A 27714-nucleotide genomic window follows, 5' to 3' on the forward strand; every position below is an offset into this window, starting at 1 on the left:
AGAAAAAATGTGCAGGCGGAAGCAAAAGAGGGGAAGGAGAGAAAGAAAAAAGAGAAAGGAGTAGAGTATGGTAAAAACTGGTCAAGAATTATTGCGAACTATGCCAAACATGTCCCAGCTTTGTCTTTGTATGAAGGTGTATTACAGGTGTTTCCACAGACTGTAAAAGTGGAATAGAGTTGATCTGATTAGACTGAAAGAAGAATAGGGTGGGAAGACTAGAACAGAGATGTTAAATCTCACTGTGCATAATTTTAAATTGATCTGGGGGAAAATGTTATGATATTAAAAGTGTAGCCGCTTGCCCTGGTGCCATGCCTTTGTCTACATCCACTCCTGACAAGCAGAAGCAACTAGCAAAAATGTTTTTGGTCTTTAGTTCTGGTGGATCGTCTGTACGCTTAGTTAGAAATAGGCTTATATTGCTATTTAGTGATTTGCCAACTTTAGACATTATGCAGTTGACTCGAACAAGGCTGGGGTTGGGGCACTGTCTCCCCCTGTGCTCTCCTCCCCGTATTTACCCTGCCATTCACCTCGGTCCGCCATATACCTCTGCAACTTTAAGCTATATACTTTAACTTTCATTCCCTTTCACGAACCTCTTGTTCCAACAATCAGAAAGATGAACACATTAGCACTACTATCTTTTCCTCATCCTTCCTTCTTCTTCTTCTTTTTTTTTTATTATTTATTTTTGGTTGCATTGAGTCTTGGTTGCTGCACACGGGCTTTCTCTGGTTGTGGCGAGCAGGGGCTACTCTTTGTTGCGGTGCATGGGCTTCTCATTGCGGTGGCTTCTCTTGTTGCGGAGCATGGGCTCTAGGAGCGTGGGCTTCAGTAGTTGTGGCACATGGGTTCAGTAGTTGTGGCTTGTAGGCTCCGTAGTTGTGGCACACGGGCTTAGTTGCTCCACGGCATGTGGGATCTTCCTGGACCAGGGCTCGAACCTGTGTCCCCTGCATTGGCAGGCAGGTTCTTAACCACTGCACCACCAGGGAAGCCCCTTCCTTCTTCTTTTAGATGAAATTTTTGTCAAGGATGGGAAATATCTTACAGGAAAGAATCAAGAACAAGATAAAATGAATGGATGTATTTTGTGACCATTCTCATTAATTTTTAAATTGTGAGTTGAATGGGGCATATGCGTGAATTCTTTTCCCTTAAAGATGACATTATACCCTTTAAAGAGGTAAAATGCCAAGCTAATGGATAAGACCTTCATAATGATCTGACTTGTGAATAGGTAGATAGGCACAATAACAGAACTTGGGGGAAATATAATCCAAACACTAAACCTATGGAATCTAAACTCTTTTATGACTCAGGAATGAGATCTAGGTTTTCCCTATAGCCTTCTCCCTTAAGACATTAGCCTAATGTTAGCTTACACAGTTCACAAAATACAGGTATTATTGGAATGATTTCTGGACATAAAAGAGAAGCTCTTATTCTTCCTTTGAAGAAAGAATATGAAATAACATACACATAGGATCATTTTTCTCCCTGAGGAGGGAATGGAATACATATAATCCCAACCTTGATTCCTAGGGTCCTTTAAATAAATATTTGCTGAATGTATGGGTTTAGATCTGTAGTGGATTAATAAAGGATTGGGGGGAAATTACAAGTTTTAGAGCTTCATCTTAAAGATAATTAAACTCTGTCGAAAATGCACCCATTGCCACTTGACAGAAATCTGGTCTGGAAGGACTGCTAATCTGATGCAGGATAGCACTTCCTCTAATTTTACATGATAGTGTCACGTTGGAAAAAAATGCAGCCAACCAAACTAACATGCAATGGTTTCCTGTAACTTAGTATTTTTATTTCATACTTAGTGAAAGAACAGTTTCAGACTCAGATACAGACTGCTATGTATCAATCTTGTGCATGCATAAAAAAGGAAATATAAGTAAAATTGGTTATGGTGTTCCCCAAATTTCTTCACTTTCCAACTTTTCTAAATCACTTTTTGAATCAATTGTTAATGGCTGTGGTTTACCATACAGTACTGTCTTTTGTGCCACCAAAAGTGTTGGTGGTGCACCAAGCCTTCAAAAAGTGCTCCATTACCAAATCCAGGATTTTTTCCAAGCTGCAGATCCTATTCCTCAAGTTTTGATGCCAGCACTTTCTTGATCTATCCTGAAGAGTTCAATGGATGGTTTTCAGGTAACATCCAGACTCATTTTCCTTCTTCAATGATTTGTTTGGACTAAAACTTAAGAGCAGTTGTAACTGACTAACCATACCATCAGGAATAATAACTATGTAATTTCACTTTTTTTGGGGGGGGATGTTAGGCTTACTATTTAACTGTTCAGATATAGGTTTCCAAAGTGCATTAAGAACTAATGTACTTGGTGAGTAATTCAGGGCTCCCACGGTTTAATAGCTTGTAGCGAGTGCCATCTCTCTCTTTTGTAAGTGCTGGAGAAATCTCTTTTTGGTCTTGGAAAAATCTTCCCTCTTTTTCTAAGGAAAACTCCCTTTAAGTCTGAAAGACTCCTGTGTCTCTCCCTCCCCTTAATTCCTCCTCCTGTTAATTCCCTCCTCTGAGGGCTGTGGGCTTTATTATATTAAAAAATGCACTTAATTCAGTTGAAATAAGGACAATGTGAACAGCTTTTTTCTAAGAAAATCTTCCCTCTTTTTCTAAGAAAAATTCCCTTTAAGTTTGAGAGACTCCTGTGTCTCTCCCTCCCCTTAATTTCTCCTCCTGTTAATTTCCTCCTCTGAGGGCTGTGGGCTTTATTATATTAAAAAATGCACTTAATTCAGTTGAAATAAGGACAATGTGAACAGCTACATTCAAGTTCCTATGTGTGGAGGGAAGGACAACTAGGTTAATATAATAGCCACCTGGCCAATATTGAGGCCAGTTTGTAAAATGCACCCCGATTTCAGAAATGTTAAAGAGTGAAAAATGTGTGTCTTAGCATCTGTGAAATACATCATGTCATGGTGGCTGGGTTAATGGGTGATGGGTTTTCTTTGATCCGTTCCAAGGTTGGGATTTGGAAAGGGCTTAACTTAAAAGAAATCAGTACTTCTTGGTGTGTTTAAAAAATCTAAAGGGGTTGACGAACGAACAGTTGCAATAGCCCTCATTTAAAGCGGAGGAGAAAGCTGTAACAGGGGGAAAGATATAGTGGGGGAGGCAGGAGCTGAGAATTACATAAAGAATGGAAACTACGGATGCCAAAGCAATGCATAGGTTTAAAAAAGGGGAGGGGGACAATGTCACAAGCTCTCCAAAAAAGCATAATGATAGTTACAGCAAGAGCCAAAGAGCAAAGTAGCTCATGTTAAGATTATTTTTACGTAAGACATAAGCTCTCCAACTGGAGGCCCTCTCATTTTAGGTATGATAATTTTCCTTATCACAGATTATTATGATATATTCAGTACTGTGATTGATTTAGGTTTGTATCCATTATACACAAAACTGTTTTTGCACACCACTATACTTGTAGTGAGTGGTACAGAATATAATTAAATGACTGAGTAGATTCTGGTCAATATTCGGCACCCTTTCGTATGCAATGCCGGTCTCTGAATACCTAACTTCTTTAAACCTCACTTTTCTCATTTGTCCAAGGGGGTCATAATAGCATTCGTTCTAAGGTCCTATAAAGGTTTGCCCTGAGTATGAATTGCAAGAATACACACGTAAACCTTAAACACGATGCCTAGCACAAAGTAAGCGCTCATTAAACAGCAGCTTTTGTTAGGTGCACCTCACGCGGGAAACACACGAAAACAGCGCGAAAGACTAGCTCTCTTAGTTCCATTTTCTACAGTTCCTACGTGGCTTTGAATTGGCAAGCAATTTCTATTTGGTCCCTCAAATGCTAAAACCTTGATGTCTATCCTGCGTTATAAGCCTAGTCTTTTGGGTTGGAACACGTTTGATTTCACAAGCTCCGGACTGGGGCCCTGACCCTGGAGGAAGTGTTCCCTTTCAAGATGTGGGGACGGGACAGCGCGGCGGGAGGAAGGGTACTCCAACCACCAGGGGCGGGGGTGGGCAGGGGGCGGTCCCGTGGCTCCTGCGTCAGAGGGGCCCCTGTTTTCGCACCTTCGTTGACGTCAAACCTTAATGAGGGCTGCAACGCTACATTCCCCGTGGACGTCTACGTGGGCTGAGTCGTGATTCGGGACCCGGGTCCTGCGAGTGACGCTCTCGCTCTGCTTATCCTCCCGCACTGGCGGGAGAGACGGTGGCTCCAATTTCTGGCTCCGCGGGCGGCGGGCGGCTCTCCGGACAGCCCGGGGGTCTGGGCGTCGTGGTGGATCCGGAATAGGAAGGGAGCGTACTCCCTGGGTCCTTGGCCTCCACCCGGGCCGGGAAGGAATCACGGCGGCCTCCACCGAGGTGAGAACGGCCGCAGGGCGGAGTGGGGGCGGGGCGAGCGCGGGAGGGGCGGGGCCGGGAGGCGCGCAGCAGAGGAGAAGATCTCGGGCCCCGAGCGCGCGGCCGGGGGTGGGGCCTGCTCGCCTCTTTCGCGGGGAGACTTCTTCCTCCAGACGGACGCGTAGACTGCTCGCCCGGCTCCAGCGCCCGCTTCGCAGGTCCTTGGCTTCCCCTCACCCCGAGTCCCTTTCTGCCCCTCTTACGTGAGCGGGGCCGGCGTCCCCGGGCCGGGATCGAGGTGGCTGGGGCGTGGGTGGAGGTGGCGCGCAGGCTGCCTTGCCCGTCTGTCGGGGGCCCCAGGTCGGAGGGGCTCGCGGACTAGGCCTTGGGCAGGGGCAGGGGAGGAGGCGGCCTGCGGAGGTCGGATTTAGGGCTTTGTGCCCGCGGGAAGTGCAGGGGCACCTATGGGGCCGAGATCCGGAGCCACCTGTCCACAAATCCCTTTCTCCCAGTGCCCTGCGTTGTGTCCAGCTGTCCCCAAATCTAGCCTTTACCGGCCTCTGGCGATCAGAATTTATTTTGGAGACGTTAGATTTTTGTGTTAACAATCATTTTACTATTGTCGTGCAACAGTTGTGCAAATCTGGTCAAATTACGCCGTTGTTATCACGTGCTCCTAAGGCCCTTTCCAGTTCCTAACATTTTCCGGCGCGATGAATCTGGCAGCGCGTGGGAGAGATACTGACTCTCACGGAACTAAAACGCTTTTTACCCCTTCAAATTGAATTTTGTTTACCTTTGTTTTTGTTTTTTACAGCAATTATGTACTATCGGGGGGGAAAAATCGCTGAAAAAGCTATAGCAATCTCATCGTCAAGAGAGAGTCACTATTAACAATTTGGGATACATAAACAGATATTCGTGTTACATAAATGGGGTGCTAATGTGATCTACTGTTTAATACATGAAGGACTTTTTCTATATCAATGCATAAACATCTTTCCACTGCCTTCTCAACTTGCACTGATTTGGACCCAAAGCCTGTAAAGCAAGAATTTTCTTCTCCCTGAACCTTGACCAAGTGGCCAACCTTAGCAAAGAAACTCCTAAAAGATTTAATAAAATATCACTGCAGTGGCCAAGATGTTGGATAGAAATAAGCTGAATTCAGGGTAACAATCATTTTCTGTGAAGTATTGTTTGCTCGCTTAATAATTTGAGGCAATGTGTTTTTTTAAATGGCAGTTTTCAAACCATTAGTGAATTGTGAGATTAATGTAGTGGGTCATAACCACTGGTTTCATAAGCCGAAATAAGATAACATAGAAAATACCAGAATGCATTACCTGTAATGAAGATACTGTTTTGTGAAACTTATAAAGTGTGCATGTGTGTGTGGTGTGTGCATGTGTGTCTACATATGCTGGGTTGTGATATAAAATGTACTGCTTCCCGTGTGCCATGCTAATCAAATTTGAAAGTCACAGTCACTAAGGTACTGTCAGCGCTCATCTCAGAAAGGGAGGGAAAAAAAAAAAAAGAATGGGAGTGATGATGCAATTAAGTTTAACAATAGTTCTACTTTTTTCTTTGGAACATGTGACAGTGTTTATTGTAGCGAATTACATCTTAATTATTTGTTTTCACCTAATATTAAAACAATCAATTAGCATTCCTGAAAATACAGAGAGAAAGCCTTTTAAAGAAGTTCAGAGGTTAAGAGCATAAACTGCTCAGATTGACCTAGGGTCAAATCCCAGCTACGCTGGTCATTTGTGTGTGACCTGGAACAAGATAGTGCTTCTCTCCTGATTTGTAAAGTGGGAGTTACCGGAACACCAGCTATATAAGGCTGTTTGATATTCAGATGAGATAATGCATGTGAAACTGTTGATTTAGTGCCTGCACAGATTAAGTACTCACTACAGGTTAGCTATTAAGACTGAACGGAGGTATCCAGGATAATTCTTGTCGCCAGAGGTAAACCCATAGAAGGTGGATAATCCAAAAGAGGGGGAAATTGAAAATCGGTTAATAATGTTATAAGGAAAGGGACACTGAATTAAGATGGTCTTTTTATATCATTTAGCCATTGTTTTGTGACTGCTCCCCAATTGTTTTTCTATTGCTAGAAAAGTAATTTAGATTATCTTATTCAGTAGACCAAATGCCCTTCTATTGTCCTTACTTATTTATTATTGAACTGATGTCTCTATTGTCAAGCAACTGAAAAATATTTGCCACAGGGATTCTGGGTTTTGTTAGCTCTTATTCAGTACCACTGTCAGCTTGAGAAACTCACACGCTTATAATTCAAGGCGCTTCAAAAATGTGTTTGTTTATCTCTGCAGTAGGTAAAGATCTCAGGTATGCAAGAAATAATACTAAAAAAAAAAAGCACTTTATTTCTATTTTGTGACACTTCTGCTGAAGTTATCTCAGGCATTTCAAAGATCTCTCTTCACTGCCCCAGATTGGTTTTGCAGTTTTAAATGTTACATAAACCAATGAAATAAGAGTGTAAGCATTGTCATTTTTCATAGCACTTTATTTTTATGAAAAATAAATCAAATGCTTTGGCCTCAAAAAAAGGCTGTTGCAAAAGCACTTAATTGGGTATCACAACTGTAAAAGGTTGGGGGAAATCTTAAACATTAATTGTAATACTTCTCTCAGTTTTGAAAATGTCTTTAAGTTCTTATTCTGTTTTAGAGGAACCAAAATGGAAATGTTACCGAACCGAACTTGGGTCTGCTCGCCCGCTGCACAGCAAAGCCAATCTACTGACACCGGGTTGTGGTGAAGGAAAGTACAGCGTTTATTTGCAGGGTGCCAAGCAAGGAAAACAGGCAGCTCGTGTTCAAAAGACCCGAACTCCCCGATGGCTTTCAGGGAAGGGTTTTTTAAGGCCAACATTTGGGGCAAGGGTTGCAGCTCGTGGACTTTCTTCTGATTGGTTGGTGGTGAGGTAACAGGGTGATTTTTTGGGATTCTTAATCATTAACCTTCTGGTTCCAACCAGTCTGGGGTCTGCCTTCCTGTTAGCATGTAGTCACCATCCTCCACTGGGTGGGGGGGTCTTAGTTTCTGCAGAAAAACTCAAAGATATGCTTCAGATTGTTATGTATATCCCTTGAAGAGGAACTAGTACTCTGTTTTACTGCTGAAATATTGTTTAAGCTATCATTACTTTTCTTGCCTAACTGCTTTTCCTTTGTTTCTGCATTCCCTCACTTCCCTAATTTGTAACTGTTTGAGTCTGCTTTTTGGAACCAGGGAAGGCCTAGGAGACTAAAGCCTTTTTCTACAAACAAGAAATGGGGGACATGGAGGGGCTTTTGTAACTGGGAGGGCCCCACAGGGTCCTGCTTGGTCTCAGTCCCCCCTTTTCGTTGATACTTCTCAATCCTAAAGGGAGCAGGGGTGGGACAAGAAAGGGAGTAAAGTTTTGGATAGAGAGGTTAATCATAAACTCGTCAGGGGAACTTGGTCTTAGGGGGACTTGGTTTCAGAAACTCCTTGAGGGTAAATCATGATGTGTTTATGAAAATATGAAAAAAATAAGACTTGGAAGTCTAGCTGTCCTATCCACAAAAAGCCCTCAATGAACAAAAAAGTCTATCTTGACCTTAAATCAAACATGTATTCATTTGTATGTTTTAAGTTAGATAAAATATTAAGGTTATGTGTGTATGTATTTTAAAAATCATCTTATTGACCAATTTTTAAAAAGTTAACTCACCAACTACTGGGTCTTATCAGATAAGAGGGCTTTTATCTTACACTGATAAAATGAAATAGTATGCAATAGTATGCAATCTTTAAACATACTGTTTTGAATTATATATAATCTCATATAGAGGTGCTCATCATATATGGTTAAATGAGAGAGGAGACTATAGAATAGAATGGGTAGTACCATTCCATTTTTGTAAAAACATGTTTAGAACAAAGAAGAATATATGGCAAATGTAAATGGTGGGTAGTGGAATTACGGCTGATTTTATGCTCTTTATTTCTTAATTTTTATAATTGTACTATCATTTTGTTTTACTTTCATAATAAAAATTAATAAATTAATAAATATCATAAAATTAATAAAAGTCATTTCTTAAAGAAAAAATTAATGTGTGTTTTCCTAATTTATAAGTATAAATGAGACTAAGTCTTTGCTCTAAGGGATACTGACTCTTTGAACTTGGATGTTTTGGGTATTAACTAATTCTCCAATATTCTAGGAAATAGTGCTGAATAGTTTAACAGTTATATTCCTTATCCTATGAAAAGCATCTTTGAGTAGGAAAGAACTGTTGTTCCAGAATTTTCTTAAAGCCCTCCTTGAGTACACTGCTTTCCAAAAAATTTATACACTGCCTGAAGATATGGTCTAAATCTTTCGTCTGCTTTTAAATCCTATCATGTCAAAACTCAGTCTACTTTTCTTGCTTTATTGCCCCTTAAATTCTTAAATGAAAACTTAGCTCCAGATGAATTTGTCAACTCACTATCTCCAAAAGTATCTTGTGCTTTCTTGCTTTTATACTTTGCTTCTTTGTTACTTGGAATAGCTTTTCCTGACAGTTGTGTAAACAAATTCTACCCAGTTTCCAATGTCCAGTTAAAAAAAACATATCCACCGTGACATCCCTGGTTCCTCCAGCTAAAACTGAATTTTGCAGCTAAACCTATTTGCACTTATTATTTGTGCCTAGGCATTTCTCAGATACCACCTGATATTTTTGCATTTATTTCCCAATTCCATCTAAACTTCTTGAGAGCAAGAAAGCTTGTATTATATTTCTCTCTATCCCTTGACGCTCCTAGCATAGAACCCTGCACAGGGTAGGTGCTAAATGTTTATTCCTTGATCGTACGGTGGTGTCAAGTGTTGAGTTCAAGTGCTGGAATTTCTTGTTAACCAGTGATCCTCGGTAGGGGGGTTAACACTTTGCCCACGACAATGTGGACGAATAAAAAAAGGATAATTTGGCTTAATTGTCAATTGATATAGATAGGTGATAAGGAATTGACAGTAGTTTTTATTAAAACTAACACAAAAGCTAAGAGTTGTGTAGTTAGTTCAGGACTCAAACTTAAGTTTCACATAAATATTTCTTTGAAAAGTCTCTCATGAAGCTCATTTTGGGTTTGATGGCCTCTGTTCTTAACCCTCCCAGAGGCACAGGTGTGCCTCGCGTTCTTACAGCTACTGTTCCCAGAACCCAGAGATCTGAAGTATTTGACGGTGGGTTATATGCACCCTCAGAGTTACTCTGTTCCAGAACATCTTAAGAGGTCATGTGGGATTCAGTGCGTCATAGTATGTAAAGTGCTTTGTGTTCAAAAGTTAGTAGTTTTTCTCCTATTACTGGAAACATAATCGTGTCAGTCTTCAAACTTAAATTGTGACGAGGGTATTTATTTAATTTGGTTAATGGTAGACACTCATAGGGCTTATCATTTTTTGTTAAACAGTTTTATTTTAATTTATAGATGTTTGCCAGGACTAAATATAGCTGATGAAATATCTGACCTTTTCTGCTCAAGGTAAATGATTTGTTACTTTATAAAAATACCAGGTACCAATAGAATTCAGAGTTTGTATAAAAAGACCCATTTGGTCTTGTAAAGTAATGTAATCCCGGGCCCCAAAGAAATGATCTCTTTAAGAATTTTGTTAGTACATGAAAAATTACGTATTATTGGTTCAACCTATATCAGAATCACCTTGGAACATTTTAAATATGTGTAATATGCATGTGCCTGGCTTCCCACCAGGGGATTTTGATTCCATAAGTTTTTGGGGTTTTAGCATGTGAATTTTTCCAAATGCCAACAGGTGCTTTTGGTTTACTGTAGCTCTGTTTCATTGTGGCATGGCACTAGAGATGATGAAATGGCAGGTAATAATGCCATGGGAGTTAAAGTCCATAAGGGTTAAAGATCAAAAAATATTTAAAGTTTTTAAATTTTGTGTGTGTGTGTGTGTGATGTTAGACTCATGCTTTCATTTTGCCTTTTATTCAATGAATGTTTTAATTATATTTTAAATAAAGCACTAAAAAGTTTATTTAATGATTTTTCAGAGTTCAGGTTTAAACTCTAGAGTTCTCTCAGCCTGAAAATTGCCACATCTATGAATACAACTTAAACTTTCTTTCATTTTGTTGCTTCAGGTTAATAAGTGACGTAAGTTAATGGAAAAAAGACGAAATTTTAAGTAAATAATTTCTTATATATTCTTTATTTCAGAAGCTGGTTTAATTGATTTATTTTCCCTATAAGTGAGAAGTCAGAAACTGTCAAAGTTTCTCATAATAAAAAGTAATGGGTAAGTGAATGTTACGATAGCATTTTGATTTAATGAAGCTTTTCTATTCTTATTGGTTTTAAGGCTGTGGTTTCAATTTTTGAACATTGATTTTAATGAATAAACTTTTTCTGTTGCAGGATAATCTTATCAGAAACACTCATAACGTTATAGGATCATTCTCTTTATTTTTTTCGACAGATAAGAGTGTTTAAAATAATTAGAATTAAAACCTTGATGAAATTTTCTCTTAAAATCCTATTTTCACTTTCACAAAACAGCAAAAAAAACTCATTGTATTTAATTTATTACTTAAATTTGTTATATTTTGTGTATGTGAATAAATTGTGTGTGTATCATAATTACTTGGGAAATTTAAAAAATTCTGAATTCTAGGCTCTATTCTCAGATTTACTAAATCAGAATTTTGGGGTATGATTTTTATATTCAGCCTGGTTTGGAAACCAGTATGTAATGCAGTATGTAATGATGAAGGATTATAGTTTTGGGGAGGAGGGTAGAAACTTGGAAACTATTCTTTATTTGTAGAGAAATCTTATTGCACTAATTGGAAAAAAATTCTTCATATTCGTTTGGTTTATGTAATTGTCAGAAGAGAAATGTCTTTTGTTTCAGAGGCTGTATTAGTTGCTATTTTGTTTTTTAGCAACTTTGTTGGATAAATTACTTTAAAATCTGCCTCTGTGGATTAAGCAGAAAATAAATGTAGTATCTTTACTCTCATGCTAGAGAATAAGATGTTATATATGACACTGAGAGTTCACATAATCTGGGATTTTGTGTAGAAACATAATGGGAAAATTAATAAGCTTTGTTAAAGTATAGTAAATATACTATAGTAACAACTTAGAAATAGTAATTTGTCTTTATAAATTGAGTACTGTATTCAATACTGAATCACTTTCTGATAACTCTTAACAACTTAGAAAATCAATAAAAAATGTAGTCATCTAGGCTTCAAATACTGGCAACACACTACTCTTTTAGAAGATGCATAGGTCTCAGAGAAAGACAGATACTGTATGATATCATATATATCCACGTATATGTGGAATCTAAAAAATAAACTAGTGAATATAACAGAAAAGAAACAGACTCATAGATAAAGAGAACAAACTAGTGGTTACCAGTGGGGAGAGGGAAGAGAAGAGGGGCAAGATAAGGGTAGGGAATTAAGAGGTACAAACTGCTATGTATAAAATAGATAAGCTACGTGGATATATGGTACAACACAGGAAATATGGCCAATATTTTATAATAACTATAAATGGAATATACCCTTTAAAAATTGTGAATTGTACTGTGTTGAACACCTGAAACTTACATTGTGCCTCAACTATTCCTCAATTAAAAAAGAAAAGAAGATTCAGAGGTCTCATTTTATTCCAGGCTCATTGATTGGTTCAGTAGCTCATGGTAGCCTTGTCTGTTTTCGCAATTATTAGAAATATGAGTGGGTAGGACCCAAGAATGAATTTCTGGTCTCTGATATTATCATAGCTATTTTCCTTATGGTAATAAGGAATTACTGTGCTTTTGCCATTTTTGTTTTTTTCCAGTTTGAGTGTTCAAGGACAATAGCCATCTGACTTTGGTTATTCAATATGCAGAACAGACCAGGATATTGCAGCTATTGCTGTGTGCACTATAATAACCTGGAACAGGTGAGAAGATCCTATTACTATGGTTATACCACAAAGGACCTAGTCGTAACTTTCCCTTCTTTTACGTTTAATTAAATTCATTTATTCCTTCATTGAACAGACTATATTGAGACTCTACTAATGGGCAGATACTGTTTAAGTTTCTAGGGATATGGCCATGAACAAAATCAGTTTCCTTTATTCATGAAGCTTATACTTTAGTGCAGTAAGACAGAAAGTAAGTAGTCATATAAGTTTAGTACATAGTATGTCAGATTGTGATAAATGTTATGAGGAAAATAAAATAGGGAAGAGTGTGCAATTTTAGGTAGAGTGGCCAGGTAAGGTTAAGGAAGTGACATTTGAGTTGAGATTTGAATGAAATGCAGGGGCCAGGCTTGCTTATATCTGGGGGAAGAATTTCTGGGTAGAGGGACAGGAGAGCAAGGATAGAGACCCTGAGGCAGAAGAGTGGTTAGCATGCTAACTAAAAGCCAGGAGGCCAATGTGGCTGCAGTGGAGGTCAGGTGGGGGGTGGAAGTTAAGTGACAGGTGAGGAATTCAGAGCATTAGATTTTGTAAGTCATTGTAAGACAAGGTAAGGACTTTGAATTTTATGCTTTGATGCACAAAAGTTTAAATTTTTGCTATAGTTGAATTTGTCTTATCTTCTTTTGTTACTTGTGTTTTTGGTGTCATAAAAATTGCCTAAAAAAAAAATTGCCTAATCCAAGTTCATGAAGATTGATGCCCTGTCTTTTAAAAATACGGCCACATTAGTGGTTAGAACTTCAACATAAGAATTTGGCGGAGGTGGGAGGGGTGGACGCAGTGCAGTCTATAGCATTTACACTGTTTGAGTTTTGGATGTTAAACCAATTTTTCATTCCTGGGATAAATTCCACTTGGTCATGGTGTATAATTCTTTTTATATGTTGCTGGATTTGGCTTGCTAGTATTTTGTTGCAGATTTTTGCATATATATCCATAAGATATATTGTCTGTAGCTTTTTTTTTTTTTTTTTTGGCTGTGTTGGGTTTTCATTGCTGCGTGCGGGCTTTCTCTAGTTGTGGCGAGCGGGAGATACTCTTCCTTGCGGTGCACGGGCTTCTCATTGTGGTGGCTTCTCTTGTTGCAGAGCACGGGCTCTAGGTGCTTGGGCTTCAGTAGTTGTGACATGTGGGCTCAGTAGTTGTGGCACGCGGGCTCAGTAGCTGTGGTGTGAGGGCTTAGTTCCTCTGCAGCATATGGGATCTTCCTGGACCAGGGATTGAACCTGTGCCACCTGCATTGGCAGGCGGATTCTTAACCACTGTGCCACCAGGGAAGTCCTCATCTGTAGCTTTTTTTCCTTGTGATGTGTTTGGTTTTGGTATCAGGGTAGTACTGGCTTCATAGAATGAGTTGAGTAGTATTCCTTTCTCTTCCTTTTGTTGGAAGAGTTTGTGAAACATCAAGTATGGAGATTTTGAAATAAGTATTCATGGTCATAGTAGCTGCAGCTTTCTGACCAGGATTGTTAACTTAGAAGATTCTCAAGTTTTTCTTCAGCTGTGGAATTGTCTCATAGGTGAAGCAATCATATAATGAAGCTTCTGCTAGTGCTAAACTGTTTGATCTTTGATGATATCTAAGACAAGTTTATAATATATAAAAATTATGCTGTTTAGTAGCATTTGTTTTGTTTAATGATCTAATAGTAAACACCTAAATTCATACTAGGAAGAGTTTTTATTATTGTGATTTCTACATCTCTGCCTTTTTAAAAAAGAAATAATTTTTAATGCTGGTTATAAACATGAGGAGGCAGATAATAAATCTCAAGTTCTCTTCAATATTTCTCTCATGATTGAGAAATTATATCATCACTTGAATGGAAAATTATTTGTTGAACTTTTGCTAGTGATAAAACATGTTTATGCTTTAACTACAAGTTCTAGTCAATAAGCATTCAGTATAATTTTTTTGCTTAAGGTTTAGAATAATAATTTTTAGACATTTGGATACTCCTGTACTAAACTGACATTTAAAAAGATTCTGTTGATGGTAGCTGAGGTAATTTGTACTAACTATAAAAGCTTGAAAAAATACACACACACACATATATATGTATATATATGATTCAAAGCTTTGGTGAACTACTAAGGCAGTGAAGACATATGGGGCCCAGATCTAGCTGAATATTGATCAGAATATTCAACAGAAATAATGGAAGCCAAAGGAAAGAAAACAACTGCCAACTTAGAATTCTATACTCAGTAAATAAGGTGAAATAAAATATTTTCAGGAAACAAAAATTAAGGGAATTTATCACCAGCAGACACTTATTAAAGGAAGTACTAAAACGAGTTTTTCAGGTAGAGGGAAAATGATTCCAGTTGGAAGCTCAGAGATACAGGAAGGAACGAAGAGCAATGGAAAGGTAAATAGATGGGCAATGTAAATGAATAATATCTTGTGAGATTAACAACAGTGGCATATAAATTGGAAGGGGAGTAAATTGAGCTAATACCTAAGGACCTTGCATTGTTCAAGAAGAGAGTGGGGACTTCCCTGGTGGTCCAGTGGTTAAGACTTGGCACTTCCAGTGCTTCCAAGGCAGTGGGTGCAGGTTTGATCCCTGGTCAGTAGAACAAAGATCCCACAAGATCCCACATGCCATGAGGCATGGCCAAATTAAAAAAAGAGAGAGAGAGAGTAAAAGTAACAAGTACTTTTGATCAGTCAGGGTTGCATGTTATAGTCTGTTACCACTAATAGACTAGGAAAAAGTCTATATAAAATATAGATCTTTGTAGTCTATATAAAATTGGAATAATAAAAAGTAGTCCACAAGAAAATAAGAAAGCAGAGAAATAGGGACACTGTGTAGGCAAGAATAGAATAATAAAACAGATTTAAAAATAAAAACAAGAATTAACTACAAATGTATCAGTAATAAATTACGTGAAAATAGACGATGCTTGAATTAAACTATATTCAATATTTTATCAGAGGTCCTAGTCAGGGAAATAAAGAAAGAAAAAGAAAAGAAAATGATAAAGATTAGAGAAGAAGAAATAAAACTGTTACTATTTGTATACAGTGTGATTGTGCACAAAGAAAATCCTAAAGATATTTAGATGAACTATTAGAATTGATAAGTGATTTTTAAAAACCTTTGGGCCAACATAAAAATAAATTGTCTTCTTAGAGTAAATATATATATGTATAGCAATCACTTTGCTGTACACATAAAACTGACATAACATTGTAAGTTAACTATACTTCAATAAAAAATAGTTAGAAAAAAAGAATAAAAAATTGTCTTTCTATATATAAACACCACATAGAAGATGAGATTTGAAGAAGATATTTACAACAGCATCAAAAATCATCAACTTTTAAGGAATATGTATAAAAAATATGTATAAGATTTTTGTACAGAAAACTATAAACATTGAGAGAAATTTAAGAAAAATTTAAAAATTAAATGCACACACATACACAAAAGAAAGTGAAAAGGCAAGCCACAGAGAGGAAGATGATACAGATCTTCCTCAACTTATGATGGGATTACATCCTGATTGTAATTTGAAAATATCTTAGGTTGAAAATGCATTTAACACACCTAACCTATTGAATATCATAGCTTACCTAGCCTACCCTAAAATTACTCAGAACACTTCATCAGCCTACAATTGGGCAAAATCATTTATGCAAAGCCTATTTTATAATAATTGAGTAGCTCATGTAATTTATTGAATACTGTACAGAAAGTGAAAAACAGAATGTTTTGTTTGTTTGTTTGTTTGTTTTGCGGTACGCGGGCCTCCCACTGTTGTGGCCTCTCCCGTTGCGGAGCACAGGGTCCGGACGCGCAGGCTCAGCGGCCATGGCTCACGGGCCCAGGCGCTCCGCGGCACGTGAGATCTTCCCAGACCGGGGAACGAACCCGTGTCCCCTGCATCGGCAGGCAGACTCTCAACCACTGCGCCACCAGGGAAGCCCCCCTTATGGTTTTTAGATGCATATTTTAGAATTGCTTTATAGAAAGGGTATATTAATTTATACTTCTACTAGGTGTATAATGAATTTATATTGTGACACTCTCACTACTAATGAGTATTACCCATTTAAAAATATTCATTTTCTTTTTACTTTATAGCATATATCCAGTGATCAGCACAGATACTTGACCACACAGAGTAGACAATTGATGGCTACCACTAGTTTGATGGATCGTTTCTTGCAGGATGTTCTGAGGCACCACCCACATCATTATCAAGAAAGCAGGTAAAGTAACTGAGTGGAATAATATTAGCACAAAGTTAGTTATATGTTACAGTAAATGTTTGTGTTAATTGTTCTAATACTTCCTAAAATGAACCTTTGAATCAAGGAATATAACGTGAAATTTTATCTAGTAACTTACCTTTGCAATTATTTAAAAATTTTTCCTAGCTTAGGTAAGAAATTTCACTCTAAAAGTTATGGACTACACTGTGCTTTTTCTAAAGAAAAGTCTTAGGCCAATAAATAATTATATATCATTAAGGTGTTTTGTAAGGATGTCACAGGATTAAACACGGTAAAAAGGTGGGAGCAAACATAACTTTTACGAGATTAGTAACCAGAAAGTTGGTGACAGTAGCCAAGTAAGGGTGGTTAAGGTAAAAACTAAGTTAATTCCACATTAATGGAACTATTTGCTATTTTGTCAAATAGAATTGGCTCTTTTTATAATTTGTCAGTATCTTGATAGCTTACTCTTGTATTAATTTATTTTGGTTTTAATAAAAATAAATATTTTGATAACATTTAAAAAAGTTAATGTCCTATGTTAAAGAAGAACTTTGGTAGAAAATCAGATTATGTACTGTGGTGAGTTTGCAACTACAGCTATACAAGATAAGGCAAAATAGATCATTAGCACATCTGTGCAGAATTATTTGAGTTCAGCACTAGCAGCAGAAAAAAGGATAAACTTCTTGAACGCTTTGCAAGTCACCAACCTAGAACTTAGTAAATGGCGAAAAAGTTTTAATGGGAAAAAGTCAGGAAAAAATATGTGGTTTTCGTAGAGAATGAACTTGAGGACATGGGGAGGGAGAAGGGGAAGCTGGGACGAAGTGAGAGAGTAGCATGGACATATATACACTACCAAATGTAAAATAGATAGCTAATGGGAAGCAGCTGCATAGCACAGGGAGATCAGCTCGGTGCTTTGTGACCACCTAGAGGGGTGGGATAGGGAGGGTGAGAGGGAGACGCAAGAGGGAGGGGATATGGGGATATATGTATACATATAGCTGATTCACTTCATTATACAGCAGAAACTAACACAACACTGTAAAGCAATTATACTCCAATAAAGATGTTAAAAAAAATTATGTGGTTTCTTAGCTGGTGGAAAGATGGAATTAGCCTATCTTGGGGTCAGTATAAATTACCAGTTTATAGTGTATATAAACAATGCTTCAACAAACATATTTGTACATGCAACTTTTTCTGTGGAGTAGATTCCTAGAATTTGAACTTTGGGGCTAAAGTTTATGGACATTAAAAATATTTTTTATTTTTTAACTTTTCATTTTGGAATAATTACAGGCTTACAAAAATTTAGCTGCAAATGGGATTGTTTCCTTAATTTCTCTTTCTGGTAGTTCATTGTTAGTGTATAGAAATGCAACAGATTTCTGTTTATTAAGTTTCTATCCTGCAACTTTATCAAATTCTTTGATGAGCTCTCGTAGTTTTTTTTGGTGGCATCTTTAGTATTTTCTATGTATAGTATCATGTCATCTGCAAACAGTGACAGTTTTACTTCTTCCTTTCCATTTTGGATTTCTTTTATTTCTTTTTCTTCTCTTGTTGCTGTGGCCAAGACTTCTAAAACTATGTTGAATAAAAATGGTGAGAGTGGGCATTCTCGTCTTGTTCCTGATCTTGGAGGAAATGCTTTCAACTTTTCCCTGTTAAGCATGTTGTTAGCTTTGGTTTGTCACATATAGCTTTTATTAAGTTGGGGTATGTTCCCTTTATGCCCACTTTCTGGAGAGATTTTATCATAAATGGATGTTGAATTTTGTCAAATTCAACACGGACACGGCACAAACCCGTGTCCCCTGCATCGGCAGGCGGACTCTCAACCACTGTGCCACCAGGGAAGCCCTGAATCAGTAATTTAAAAACTCTCAAGAGACAAAAGTCCAGGACCAGACAGTTTCACAGGTGAATTCTACCAGACATTTAGAGAAGAAAATTTTAATTCTTGGTAGACATTTCCTGGAAGGCTATACCAATTTATATATAATTTATTGCATAAATTGTATATATATGTATATACACCGGTAGTATATGACAGTGCTCATTTCCTGTCACTTTTGCCAACATTGCGATTATCAACCTCTTTCTTTCTCCCTAAAATAATAGGCCAAAAAGTGTCTCTTAATTAACCTTTATTTATTTATGAGTAAAGTAGAATTTCTCTTGCTATATAGTTATTAGAAATATATTTATCCTATGGATTGTTTTTTCATATACTTTGCTTATTTTTCCATTGAATTGTTTGTATATTTTGGGTTTGTATGCAATATTTATGAATAATAGTTCTTTGTATTTTAAATGTTATTTGTATTTTAAATATCAGAATCTGTCATGTGTTTATCAACTCTGTTATCATGTGTTTATCAACTATATGTTATTTTTTACCATATAGAAAGAAACATTTTGACACAATCTAAGGAGAATTTTTCTTTATGGCTTCTTTCATGTCTTTTTCTTAATTCCATTTTTCTCTTCTTTTAAATATTTTTAATCTTCTTGGAATTTATTTTTATAAGTGGTATATAGCAGTACTTACTTTTTAAATATACTAATTACCTCCACTGATATAAAACATCACCTGTAACATAAAATTCCTGTATTTGTGTGTGTGTATCTACATCTACTTCTATATCTATATATTCGATTTTGAATACCATTTTCTTTCATTGAATGGTTTTAATCCCATGCCAGTACCACATTACTTATGTTTATAAGCTTTCTGAATTATATAGTTCATCTTTAAAAAATTTCATCTCTCTTTCCCCCCTTGTCTAGACATTGTTGGTTTTTCTATTATTTTAGTCTTCTTGAAAGTCAGCTCTTGCTTTACTTTTGTTTCCTATTTATTGGTCTTTTTCTTAATTTATATCTTCAAGTTTCCTGAGGTAGGGGGATTTGGTTATTTTTCTGTCTTTTTGAATTAGATGCTCATTTAGTTAATTTCTGTTTACTAATTCCTATTTTAATGGGAAATTTAAAAGTGTGAAGTTTTCATTTTGATCACATCTCATAAATTTAATATATAGTTATTTATTTTGTTTGTAGATAGTTTAAAAAGTTTTCCTTTTTAGCATAAGAGTTATATAAAAGAGTGGTTTTTAACCTTTAATGGTTACATTTTTGGAGGCCTTTTTTTGTTGTAAAGTTAGTTTAAAATGAGTAGAAATACGGATTGTGATTTAGTTGTTAATTTTATTTATTTATTTAGTTGTTAATTTTAAACACACATGAATACAGATGAAAATGTTTTGGGATTTCCAACTTGTTTGATTTTATGATTCTGCCTTCCTTTCTTTTCTTAGCCAAATATTACAAAATTAATTTTAATTTGAGACTGTGTCCTCTAGGAATCTTGCCCAGGGTAGGAAGAAAATAACATTTATTATGCATTTAATAAAAATCTTAAACAGATGTTAGAGTATTTTTATGGATTTTTTCCCCCTTGCTTTTTAGATCAATGCAAAATGAGAGACTTCATATGACTACTGTGTCACCTTCTGGAGTGGTTCCGAATGACGATTTTGTTCCTGAAATAATGACTGAGGATGCTACTGGAGTCAGAGAAGAGATGTCTTCCAAGGCTTCTGAACCTGTTGAAGAGCTGTATTCTAAACCTAGTAAATCTCAGGAATATATACAGAGTGTTTCAATTCGGCCATCAGTTATTCAAAAACTGGAGAAAGGACAGCAGCAGCCCTTGGAGTTCATTCATAAAATTGGGAGCCATATGAAAGAATTTAACCCAGTTGGTATTGGTCATGCTACAAATAGTAGACAAAACGTAATATATTCATCAGTGGTTTCTAATGCTTCTGTTAGTTGTTTACCTGAAAGTTCTCATGAAAGACCAATTACAACTAATGCTACTACTGGGTTACCACTAGGATCCCATTTGGATTCAGTTAACAAATGTGACCCAGACAAAGTTGACAAATACTTTAAACAGCTAGACAGGGGCTCTAAAAACCCTATGCTATCATCCCATCCAGAAACTTCTTCAATAACTTATCAGAAACCTAAAGAATCAAACAGGAAATCTTTATGTATAAATTCAGATAAATTGGTTATACAGGAAGATGTAAAATCTCAGGGTAAAACTTTGTCAACTGGCTCTAAAGTCCGTGAATTTGTGGGTGCTGAAGGCTTCTTAAAATTGGAATCTCTTTCCAGATTTACAGTAAACCCAACAGTCAACCTGAATAAAACTGACATGCCTTCTAATAAAGGAATCTTTGAAGATGGCATTCCAAAGCATCATGAGAAATTCTTTCCTAATATGGATCATACCCAAGAAGGAAAGCATTTGGTCTTTAACAAGTCAGCCTTCTTGGAACAGAAGATCTCAGTGAGTTCTGAAATGAAGTTTGCTGGTGGCTATCTTCAGTCAGCATCTGATCACCATGAAGAGGCTGTGCCAGACCTTTGGAAGGAGGAACAAATTGACCAAGAAGATAAGAACTGTGAATCAAGAGGTTCTGAAATGAGTTCTGATGGCAGTTCCTCTTCTTATTCACTGACGGACCAATCTAAAGTGACTGCCAAAGAAATAAACCTCTTAAAGGAAGTACATGCTGACTTGCAGTATAAGAACAATAAATCTTGTGTTTCTGAAATAAGCTCTGATTATGATGGCTCCCTTCAGTTGACTTCCAACCAAACTCAAGTAATTGTTAAAGATGTAAGTGTTCAGAAGGCAATGCATATTAGGCTGGTTGATGAAAGCTATGAATCTAGTGATTCTGAGATGAAGTTTGATTGTGATGCCTCACTTCAGTCAACTGATAACTACCCCCAACAGCCTGAAAAAGAAGTAAACCTTCCCAAGGGGGCACACGTTGGCTTGGTTGATATGAACTATGGATCTGGTAGCTCTGAAATAAGTGCTGATTCTGTTTTCTCACGTCAGTCAGTGGTTGACCAATTCCCAGTGGCTGTCACAGAAACAAAACTCTGGAAGAAGGTTCACATTAGCTTGGTTGATAAGAACTATGGATCGAGTTGTTCTGAAACAAGTTTCGATTGTGATGTTTCTCTTCAGTCAGTAGTTGACCATCCTCAACTGGCTGTCAGAGAAAGAAACCTGGAGGATAGGCTTGTCTATCTGAAAGATAAGAATCGTAAGCCTAGTAGTGCTAAAGCACATCTTGATTGTGATGTCTCTCTTCAGACCATGACTGATGAACCTCAGAGGGCTGTTGAAGAAATCTATCTTCTGAAAGAGAAGAATGACATTGTGGATATGAACTGTGGGTCTCATGGTCCTGAGATGAATTTTCATCTGATGAAAACAGATGCTAAGTTAGTGCCTGACCAATCCCAAGTGGCAGTTAAAGAAGTAAACGCTCAGGAAGTAGCTCTTGACCTGGAGAATAAGAGTGTTAAATCTAGCATTTCTGATCTAAGTTTTGATTCTCATGCTTCTCTTTATCGATCAGCTAATGATCAACCTCAGGGGGATTGTGGTGAAATAAATCTGAAAGCGTTAAATGTTGATATGGAAATTAAGAGCTATGGGTGCTCCAGTTCTGAGTTGAGTTTTGATTCCGATCCTCCTCTTATGTCAGTTACTGAGTATACTGAGCTGGATGTTGAAGAAATAAGAAAGAAGCACATTAACCTGGAAGATGAGAGCTTTGAGTCAATTAGCTCCAAAATAACTTTTGATTCTGATATTCCTCTTCACTCAGTAGTTGACCAATCTCAAGTAGCCATTTATGAGGAGGAGTCTATTGATCTGGGAAATAAGAGTAATGAATCTTGTGTTTCTGAAATAACTTTTGATTCTGATATACCTCTTCATTCAGGGATTTATCAACCTGAAGTAGCTGCTAAAGAAACATTCATTCAGAAAGAAGAGTATATACACTTAGGAGGGAAGGATGATGAACCCACCGATTCTGAAATAAGTTTGGATTCTTATATCCCTTTTCACTCAGTGGTTAACCATCCAGAAGAAGCTGTTAAAAAGCTAAATCCTCAAAAAGAAGAGTGGGCACCCTTAGAAAATAAGGAAAATGAACCTTGTGGTTCTGAATTAAGTTTTGATTATGATGTTTTTCGTTCAGTGACTGGATGTTCTGAAGATCCCATTAAAGAAAGAAACCTTCTGAAAGAGGAGATTATACACTTAGAAAGTAAGGGTAATGTATCTGTTGTTTCTGAAAGCAGTATGAAGTCTGATGTTTCTTTTCATTTAGTGACTGATCATCCTGGCATAGCTATTAAAGAAGTAAACCAAAAAGAAGAATATGTAAATTTAGCAGATAAAGGTAATGAGTTAAGTGTTTTTGAAACAAATTTGGATTCCAATATCCCTCTTCAGTCAGTGATTCACAAACCTGAAGTGGTTGTTAAAGAACTATGGCTTCAAAAAGAAAAGCAAGCTAAGTTAAAAGGTAAAAGTGCTAAATTTAGTGGTTCTGAAATAAACTTAGATTCTGATTATTCAATGACTGAAACTCAAATAGCTGTTAAAGAAATAGATGTTCAGAAAGAAAAACGTGTTGTTCTAGAGAACAGGAGTGATAAATATAGTGGTTCTGAAATAACTTTGGACTCTGATGTCCCTCTTCAGTCAATGAATGAAAAACCTCAAATAACCATTTTAAAGGAGGACCATGTTGACCCAGAAGATGAAAGTACTGTACATAGAGGTTTTGAAAAAAATTTGGGTACTGATACCCCTCTTCATTCAGTCATTGACCAACCTCGACTAGCCCTTTTGAAGGAAAAACATGTGGATCTGGAAGATACAAACAATGAATCTAGTGATGGTAAAATAGCTTTTCATTCTGATGACCCTCTTCAGCCATTGACTGAACAATTTCAGGAAGTGGTTGAAAAAACAAACCTGTGGAAAGAAGAGGGTATGGGCCAGAAGAATAAGGTTGATGAACCTAATGCTTCTAAATTAATACATAATTCTGATATTCCTCTTCTGTCTGTGTCTGATCAACCTGAAGTAGCTGTTAAACGAATAAACCTCAAGAACGAAGGTCATGTGTACTTGGAAGATAAGAACAGCCAATATAGTGGTTCTGAAATGAGTTTGAATTCTGATCTCTTGGTTCAGTCAGTAGTTGATCATGCTCAGATAACTATTTTGGAGCAGGAGCATACTGAGCTAGAGGATAAGCACAATCAATCTTGTGGCTCTAAAATAAGTTTTGATTCTGTTGACCCCCTTCAGCCAGTGGCCAACCAGCTTAGAGAAACTGTTAAAGAAGTAAGCCTTTGGAAGGATGAAGTTGACATGGAAGATAAAAGAGATGAATCTAAGTGTTTTGAAATTGTGTATGATTCTGATGTCCTTTTTCAGTCAGCGGCTGGCCAAACTAAAGTTGTTAAGGAGATCAACCTTTGGGAGGAGGATGTTGACTTGGAAGATAAGGTGGTCAAACCTAGTGATTCAAAAATAGATTTTGTTTCTGATGAACCTCTTCAGTCTGTGGCTAATGAAATTCAAGAGGCTATTCCAGAAATAAATCTTCTGAGGGAGGGACATGTTTGTCTGTGTACCAAGAGCTATGAACCCAATGATTCTGAAGTCATTTATGTTTCAAATGCCCATCTCCAATCAGTGGTTGAGCAACCACACATACTGGAAGAGCAACAAGCCAGTTTGGAAGATAAGAGCAATGATCCTTGTGGTCCTGAAATAAGTTTTGTTTCTGATGATCCCCTTCAGTTAGTGACTAGACCGCTTCAAAAAGCTGTTGAAGAAATAGGTCTTTGGGAGGAAGGCCATATTTACCTGGAAAATAAGAGATATAAACTAGGTGATTTTGAAGTAAGTTATGATTCTGATGTTGACTTCATAGCTGGGCATTCTCCTGTGGCTGTCAAAGAAATAAATTTGCAAGAGAAGGATCATGACCTTCATAAGAACTGTGAATTTAGTGTTTCTGAAATAAAATGTGATTCTGGTGTTCATCTTCAGTTAGAAGTTGACCAACCTCAAGTGGTTTGCAAAGAAGTAAACCTTCAGATGGAAAAGCATCTTGGCATGGAAGAAAGAGTCAGTGAACCTAGTGATTCTGAAATAGTGTGTGATTCTGATGTTCCTCTTCAAATAGTGATAAACGAACAAGTGTCAGACAAAGAAACAGATCTTCAGAAGATGCTAATTGTGGACCTGATGACCAGTGATAACGATTGTGAAATGATTTCAGATTCTGATGTCCATTTTCAGCCGGTGATTGACTCACCTCAGATGACTGTCAATGAAATCAGCTGTATAAATGAAGAAAGTTTTGTTCCAGAAGATGAGAACTGTGACTCTTGTGATTCTGAACTAGAATATCCTCAATCAGTGACAAACCATTCCAAAAAGGCCTTTAAAGTAGTAAACCAGAAGCAAGACTATATTATTCTGGAAGAGACAAGCTGTGAGCCTTATATTTCTGAACTAAATTTTCAAATTGATGCCTCTCATCAGTCCATGACTTCCCAGTCACAAGAGCCTGGGAAAAAAAAGGCCAAATATATTGACCCCAAAGATAAGAGCTGTCAATCTAATCGTCCTAAAAGAAATTTTGAACGGGAGGAGACTTCTCAGCCAGTGACTCAGCAACGCCAGAAGGCTAACAAAGGAGTCAACCTTTGGAAAGATGTCGAAAATATTGGCCTAAAAGATAAGAACTGTGAATCGAGTGTTTCTGCAGTGGATTGTAATGAGTCTCCTGAGTTGGTGATTCATCAAATGCCTGATAAAGAAAACCTTTTGAAGTTAAAACATACCAATCTAAAAAGTATGAGCTGTGAACCTTGTGGTTCTGGGAAGAATTTTCAATGTGATCCCTCTCTTCAGTCTGACAATGACCAGCCTCAAGAAGCTGTTAATAAAATAGACCTATTTGAGAAGACGTCTTTTGACCTGAAAGAAACAAACCATAATTCCCATTCAGGCTCTGTTCCCATGGTTGATTCTATACGGAACCTGGAAAAAGCAAAGGAAGTCACGGAAGATGATCCTGATGAACCAGTTCTTGAAGGCTTGCCTCATGTCCCTCCTTCATTTGTGGGGAAAACATGGTCTCAGATAATGAGAGAAGGTGACGTGAAAATTAATGCTGTCGTGAAGGAATTTAAGAAAGGTCGTTTCCACTGTTACTTTGATGATGACTGTGAGACCAGGAAAATTAAAAAAAAAAAATCGAATGAAGGAAAAAAGGTTACCTGGAGTGACCTCAATCAGGACACTACATCAATTCAAGTTCTTTCGGATTGTGATGATAATGCAGGTGGTATTTCAGATATTGATGACTTTTCAGTGGCCTTAGATAAACCTAGCCATTATCCTTCAGCAAAGAAGCATTTTGAACAAACATGCCGAGTGGCTTCTCCATGCCAGGCTATAAAAGTCAGCCATGGAACTCAAACCAATCTTGCAAGTCACCCAGGGACAAAAAGAAGAATAACTGGACAAGAGAAAGACTCTCCAGTAAGGAAGCGTTTACTTTTACAGAATGACAGAAAAACAAGAAAGAAAGTAAAAATTGGAAAAGTTGAATTTCCTGAGTCCTGTATTACAGTTTTGAAGCCTTTGCAACCAAATGCCTTAATTTATGTTCTTTCTTCAAATATTAAGCTGAAGAAAGGTGAATCCAACGACTTCTCTAAAAGGAGGCACGGTAGTAGAAATAATTGGGATCTTAGCATACAGTACAAATTTAACCAGAGTTCCTTTAATTGTTATGACCCATTGAATAAACAGATTGTAATTGATCCTTCTTTGAACATAGAAGTACCGGGGCCTGACAGGAATAACTGTATGGAAATTCATTTTAGCCACCTAAATTCTAATGCAGGAGATGATGATACTTATGTACAAAGCTCTGCTTCGGCACCTTTTATGACAGTGTCAGTAGGACATGAATTAATGGCACATCAGGAGGCCAGTGAATCTGTGTTTCTGGAAAAATCCAAGATTTTGAATTCTAGTGAGGTTTCCAAAGAAAGTAATTTCCAGTCAACTCTTTTAAATCATGATGTTGCCAAAATTTCTCTGAAATCAATTAGAAATAAGTTTTTGGAAAATAAAAGGAAAATTCAGAGAAGGAAGTTGACAACTAATAATAAGCCAGGTTTTCCCAAAGAAGACTGTAGACCAGTTATTCCCCAGCAAAAATCCAGAATTGCTTCAGAAAAACGGTCAATTTGGATTCAGACCAAACTAAGTGATATAATTAAAAAGTATATTCCAAAATACTCTGTGTTTTTGCGTCACAAATATCGGTCCAGGAGCACTTTTGTTAGGATGCATCTTAAGAAGAAAAACTCTGATGTCAGTAGGTTAAAGAAGGCAAAGAGACCAGCTAAAATTCTTTCAAATGCCTCGATTCCATCAGCTGGAGCTGAAGAGCAGTCAAGAGCTATAGCAAGCTCTTCTCCCAAGCAACCTGTGCGGGGCTCTTCTGTCGTTGCAGGAAGTAAGAAGAATGGTAATAAAAAACGCCCTAGAAGACAACAAAGAAAACCTTCTAGACCTGTTAGAACATATGCTTTGAGAAGTATGTATTCTGGTGTACCATATTCTGATAGAATGAGGACACGGCTCTCTAACAAATTGTGAGGTAATGAGGTAAACTAGAGGTGTTTCTATTAAGGGCTAGTTGAAGATTCAGTACTTCAATTGAAAATATATTTGGTACCTAGTGTACATAGCTTTCCTAACTTTGGTGAAAAAAATGCACCTTCAACTATTTTGCTATAGACTTATTTTTCAGAACTTTTATATTAATTTAAAGTTAGTGTTTAGGGTCCTTTTTTTTCAAATTAAAAAACTTCCTTTGTCCATTTGCTGTGGAAGAGCTTCATCTTAATTTATATCACATAATTTAGCACAGTATATACAACTTTCTCCCTCAAATCATGTCCCTCTTATTTATTTTTTATGATTGTGTCTCTCATGTCAGCAGGTTATATTATTGCAAAAATGGATGTGGCAAACATAAAATGCTTTTACTTTTTAAAAATTGGAACAAATGAATATGTAGTTATTTTCTGTGTGTTTTAGAGTGGCATTGTCAATATCATATTCTAACTAGATAATTAAAAAGAAGAAACTCTA

General features: G+C 37.1%; 1 protein-coding gene and 1 long non-coding RNA gene across 4 annotated transcripts in view; one reads left to right on the plus strand and one right to left on the minus strand.

Moving 5' to 3' along the window:
* Positions 1 to 4193, minus strand: part of LOC307187479 — a 29498-nt gene extending 25305 nt beyond the window's left edge. The window contains exon 1 of the long non-coding RNA XR_013828617.1: positions 4085 to 4193. This is a non-coding gene — a long non-coding RNA (uncharacterized lncRNA). The remainder of the gene's footprint in view (positions 1 to 4084) is intronic.
* ZDBF2 (zinc finger DBF-type containing 2) lies at positions 4095 to 27512 on the plus strand. 3 transcript variants are annotated; one of them, XM_079923590.1, is made up of 6 exons: positions 4095 to 4381; positions 7073 to 9907; positions 10613 to 10691; positions 12251 to 12355; positions 16483 to 16610; positions 20097 to 27512. In XM_079923590.1, the coding sequence occupies exons 4-6, from the start codon at positions 12296 to 12298 to the stop codon at positions 27214 to 27216; spliced, it is 7308 nt and encodes a 2435-aa protein (XP_079779716.1). In that variant the 5' UTR covers positions 4095 to 4381; positions 7073 to 9907; positions 10613 to 10691; positions 12251 to 12295; the 3' UTR covers positions 27217 to 27512. The 3 variants fall into 3 exon arrangements, with proteins under 3 accessions (XP_079779716.1, XP_079779717.1, XP_079779718.1); XM_079923591.1 differs by having other exon boundaries at positions 9854 to 9907; XM_079923592.1 differs by lacking the exon at positions 4095 to 4381 and adding an exon at positions 4521 to 4578.
* The last annotated feature ends 202 nt before the right edge of the window (positions 27513 to 27714 follow it).

Source organism: Stenella coeruleoalba (assembly GCF_951394435.1).
Source record: "Stenella coeruleoalba genome assembly, chromosome: 6".
Lineage (NCBI taxonomy): Eukaryota > Metazoa > Chordata > Mammalia > Artiodactyla > Delphinidae > Stenella > Stenella coeruleoalba.

Excerpts from the sequence above, each read along its gene's own strand:
- ZDBF2 (XM_079923590.1), top strand. The coding sequence starts at position 12,296 with ATGCAGAACAGACCAGGATATTGCAGCTATTGCTGTGTGCACTATAAT. Across the intron at positions 12,356-16,482 it reads ACTATAATAACCTGGAACAG|CATATATCCAGTGATCAGCA; the intron begins GTGAGAAGATCC and ends TTTACTTTATAG. Across the intron at positions 16,611-20,096 it reads CATCATTATCAAGAAAGCAG|ATCAATGCAAAATGAGAGAC; the intron begins GTAAAGTAACTG and ends CTTGCTTTTTAG.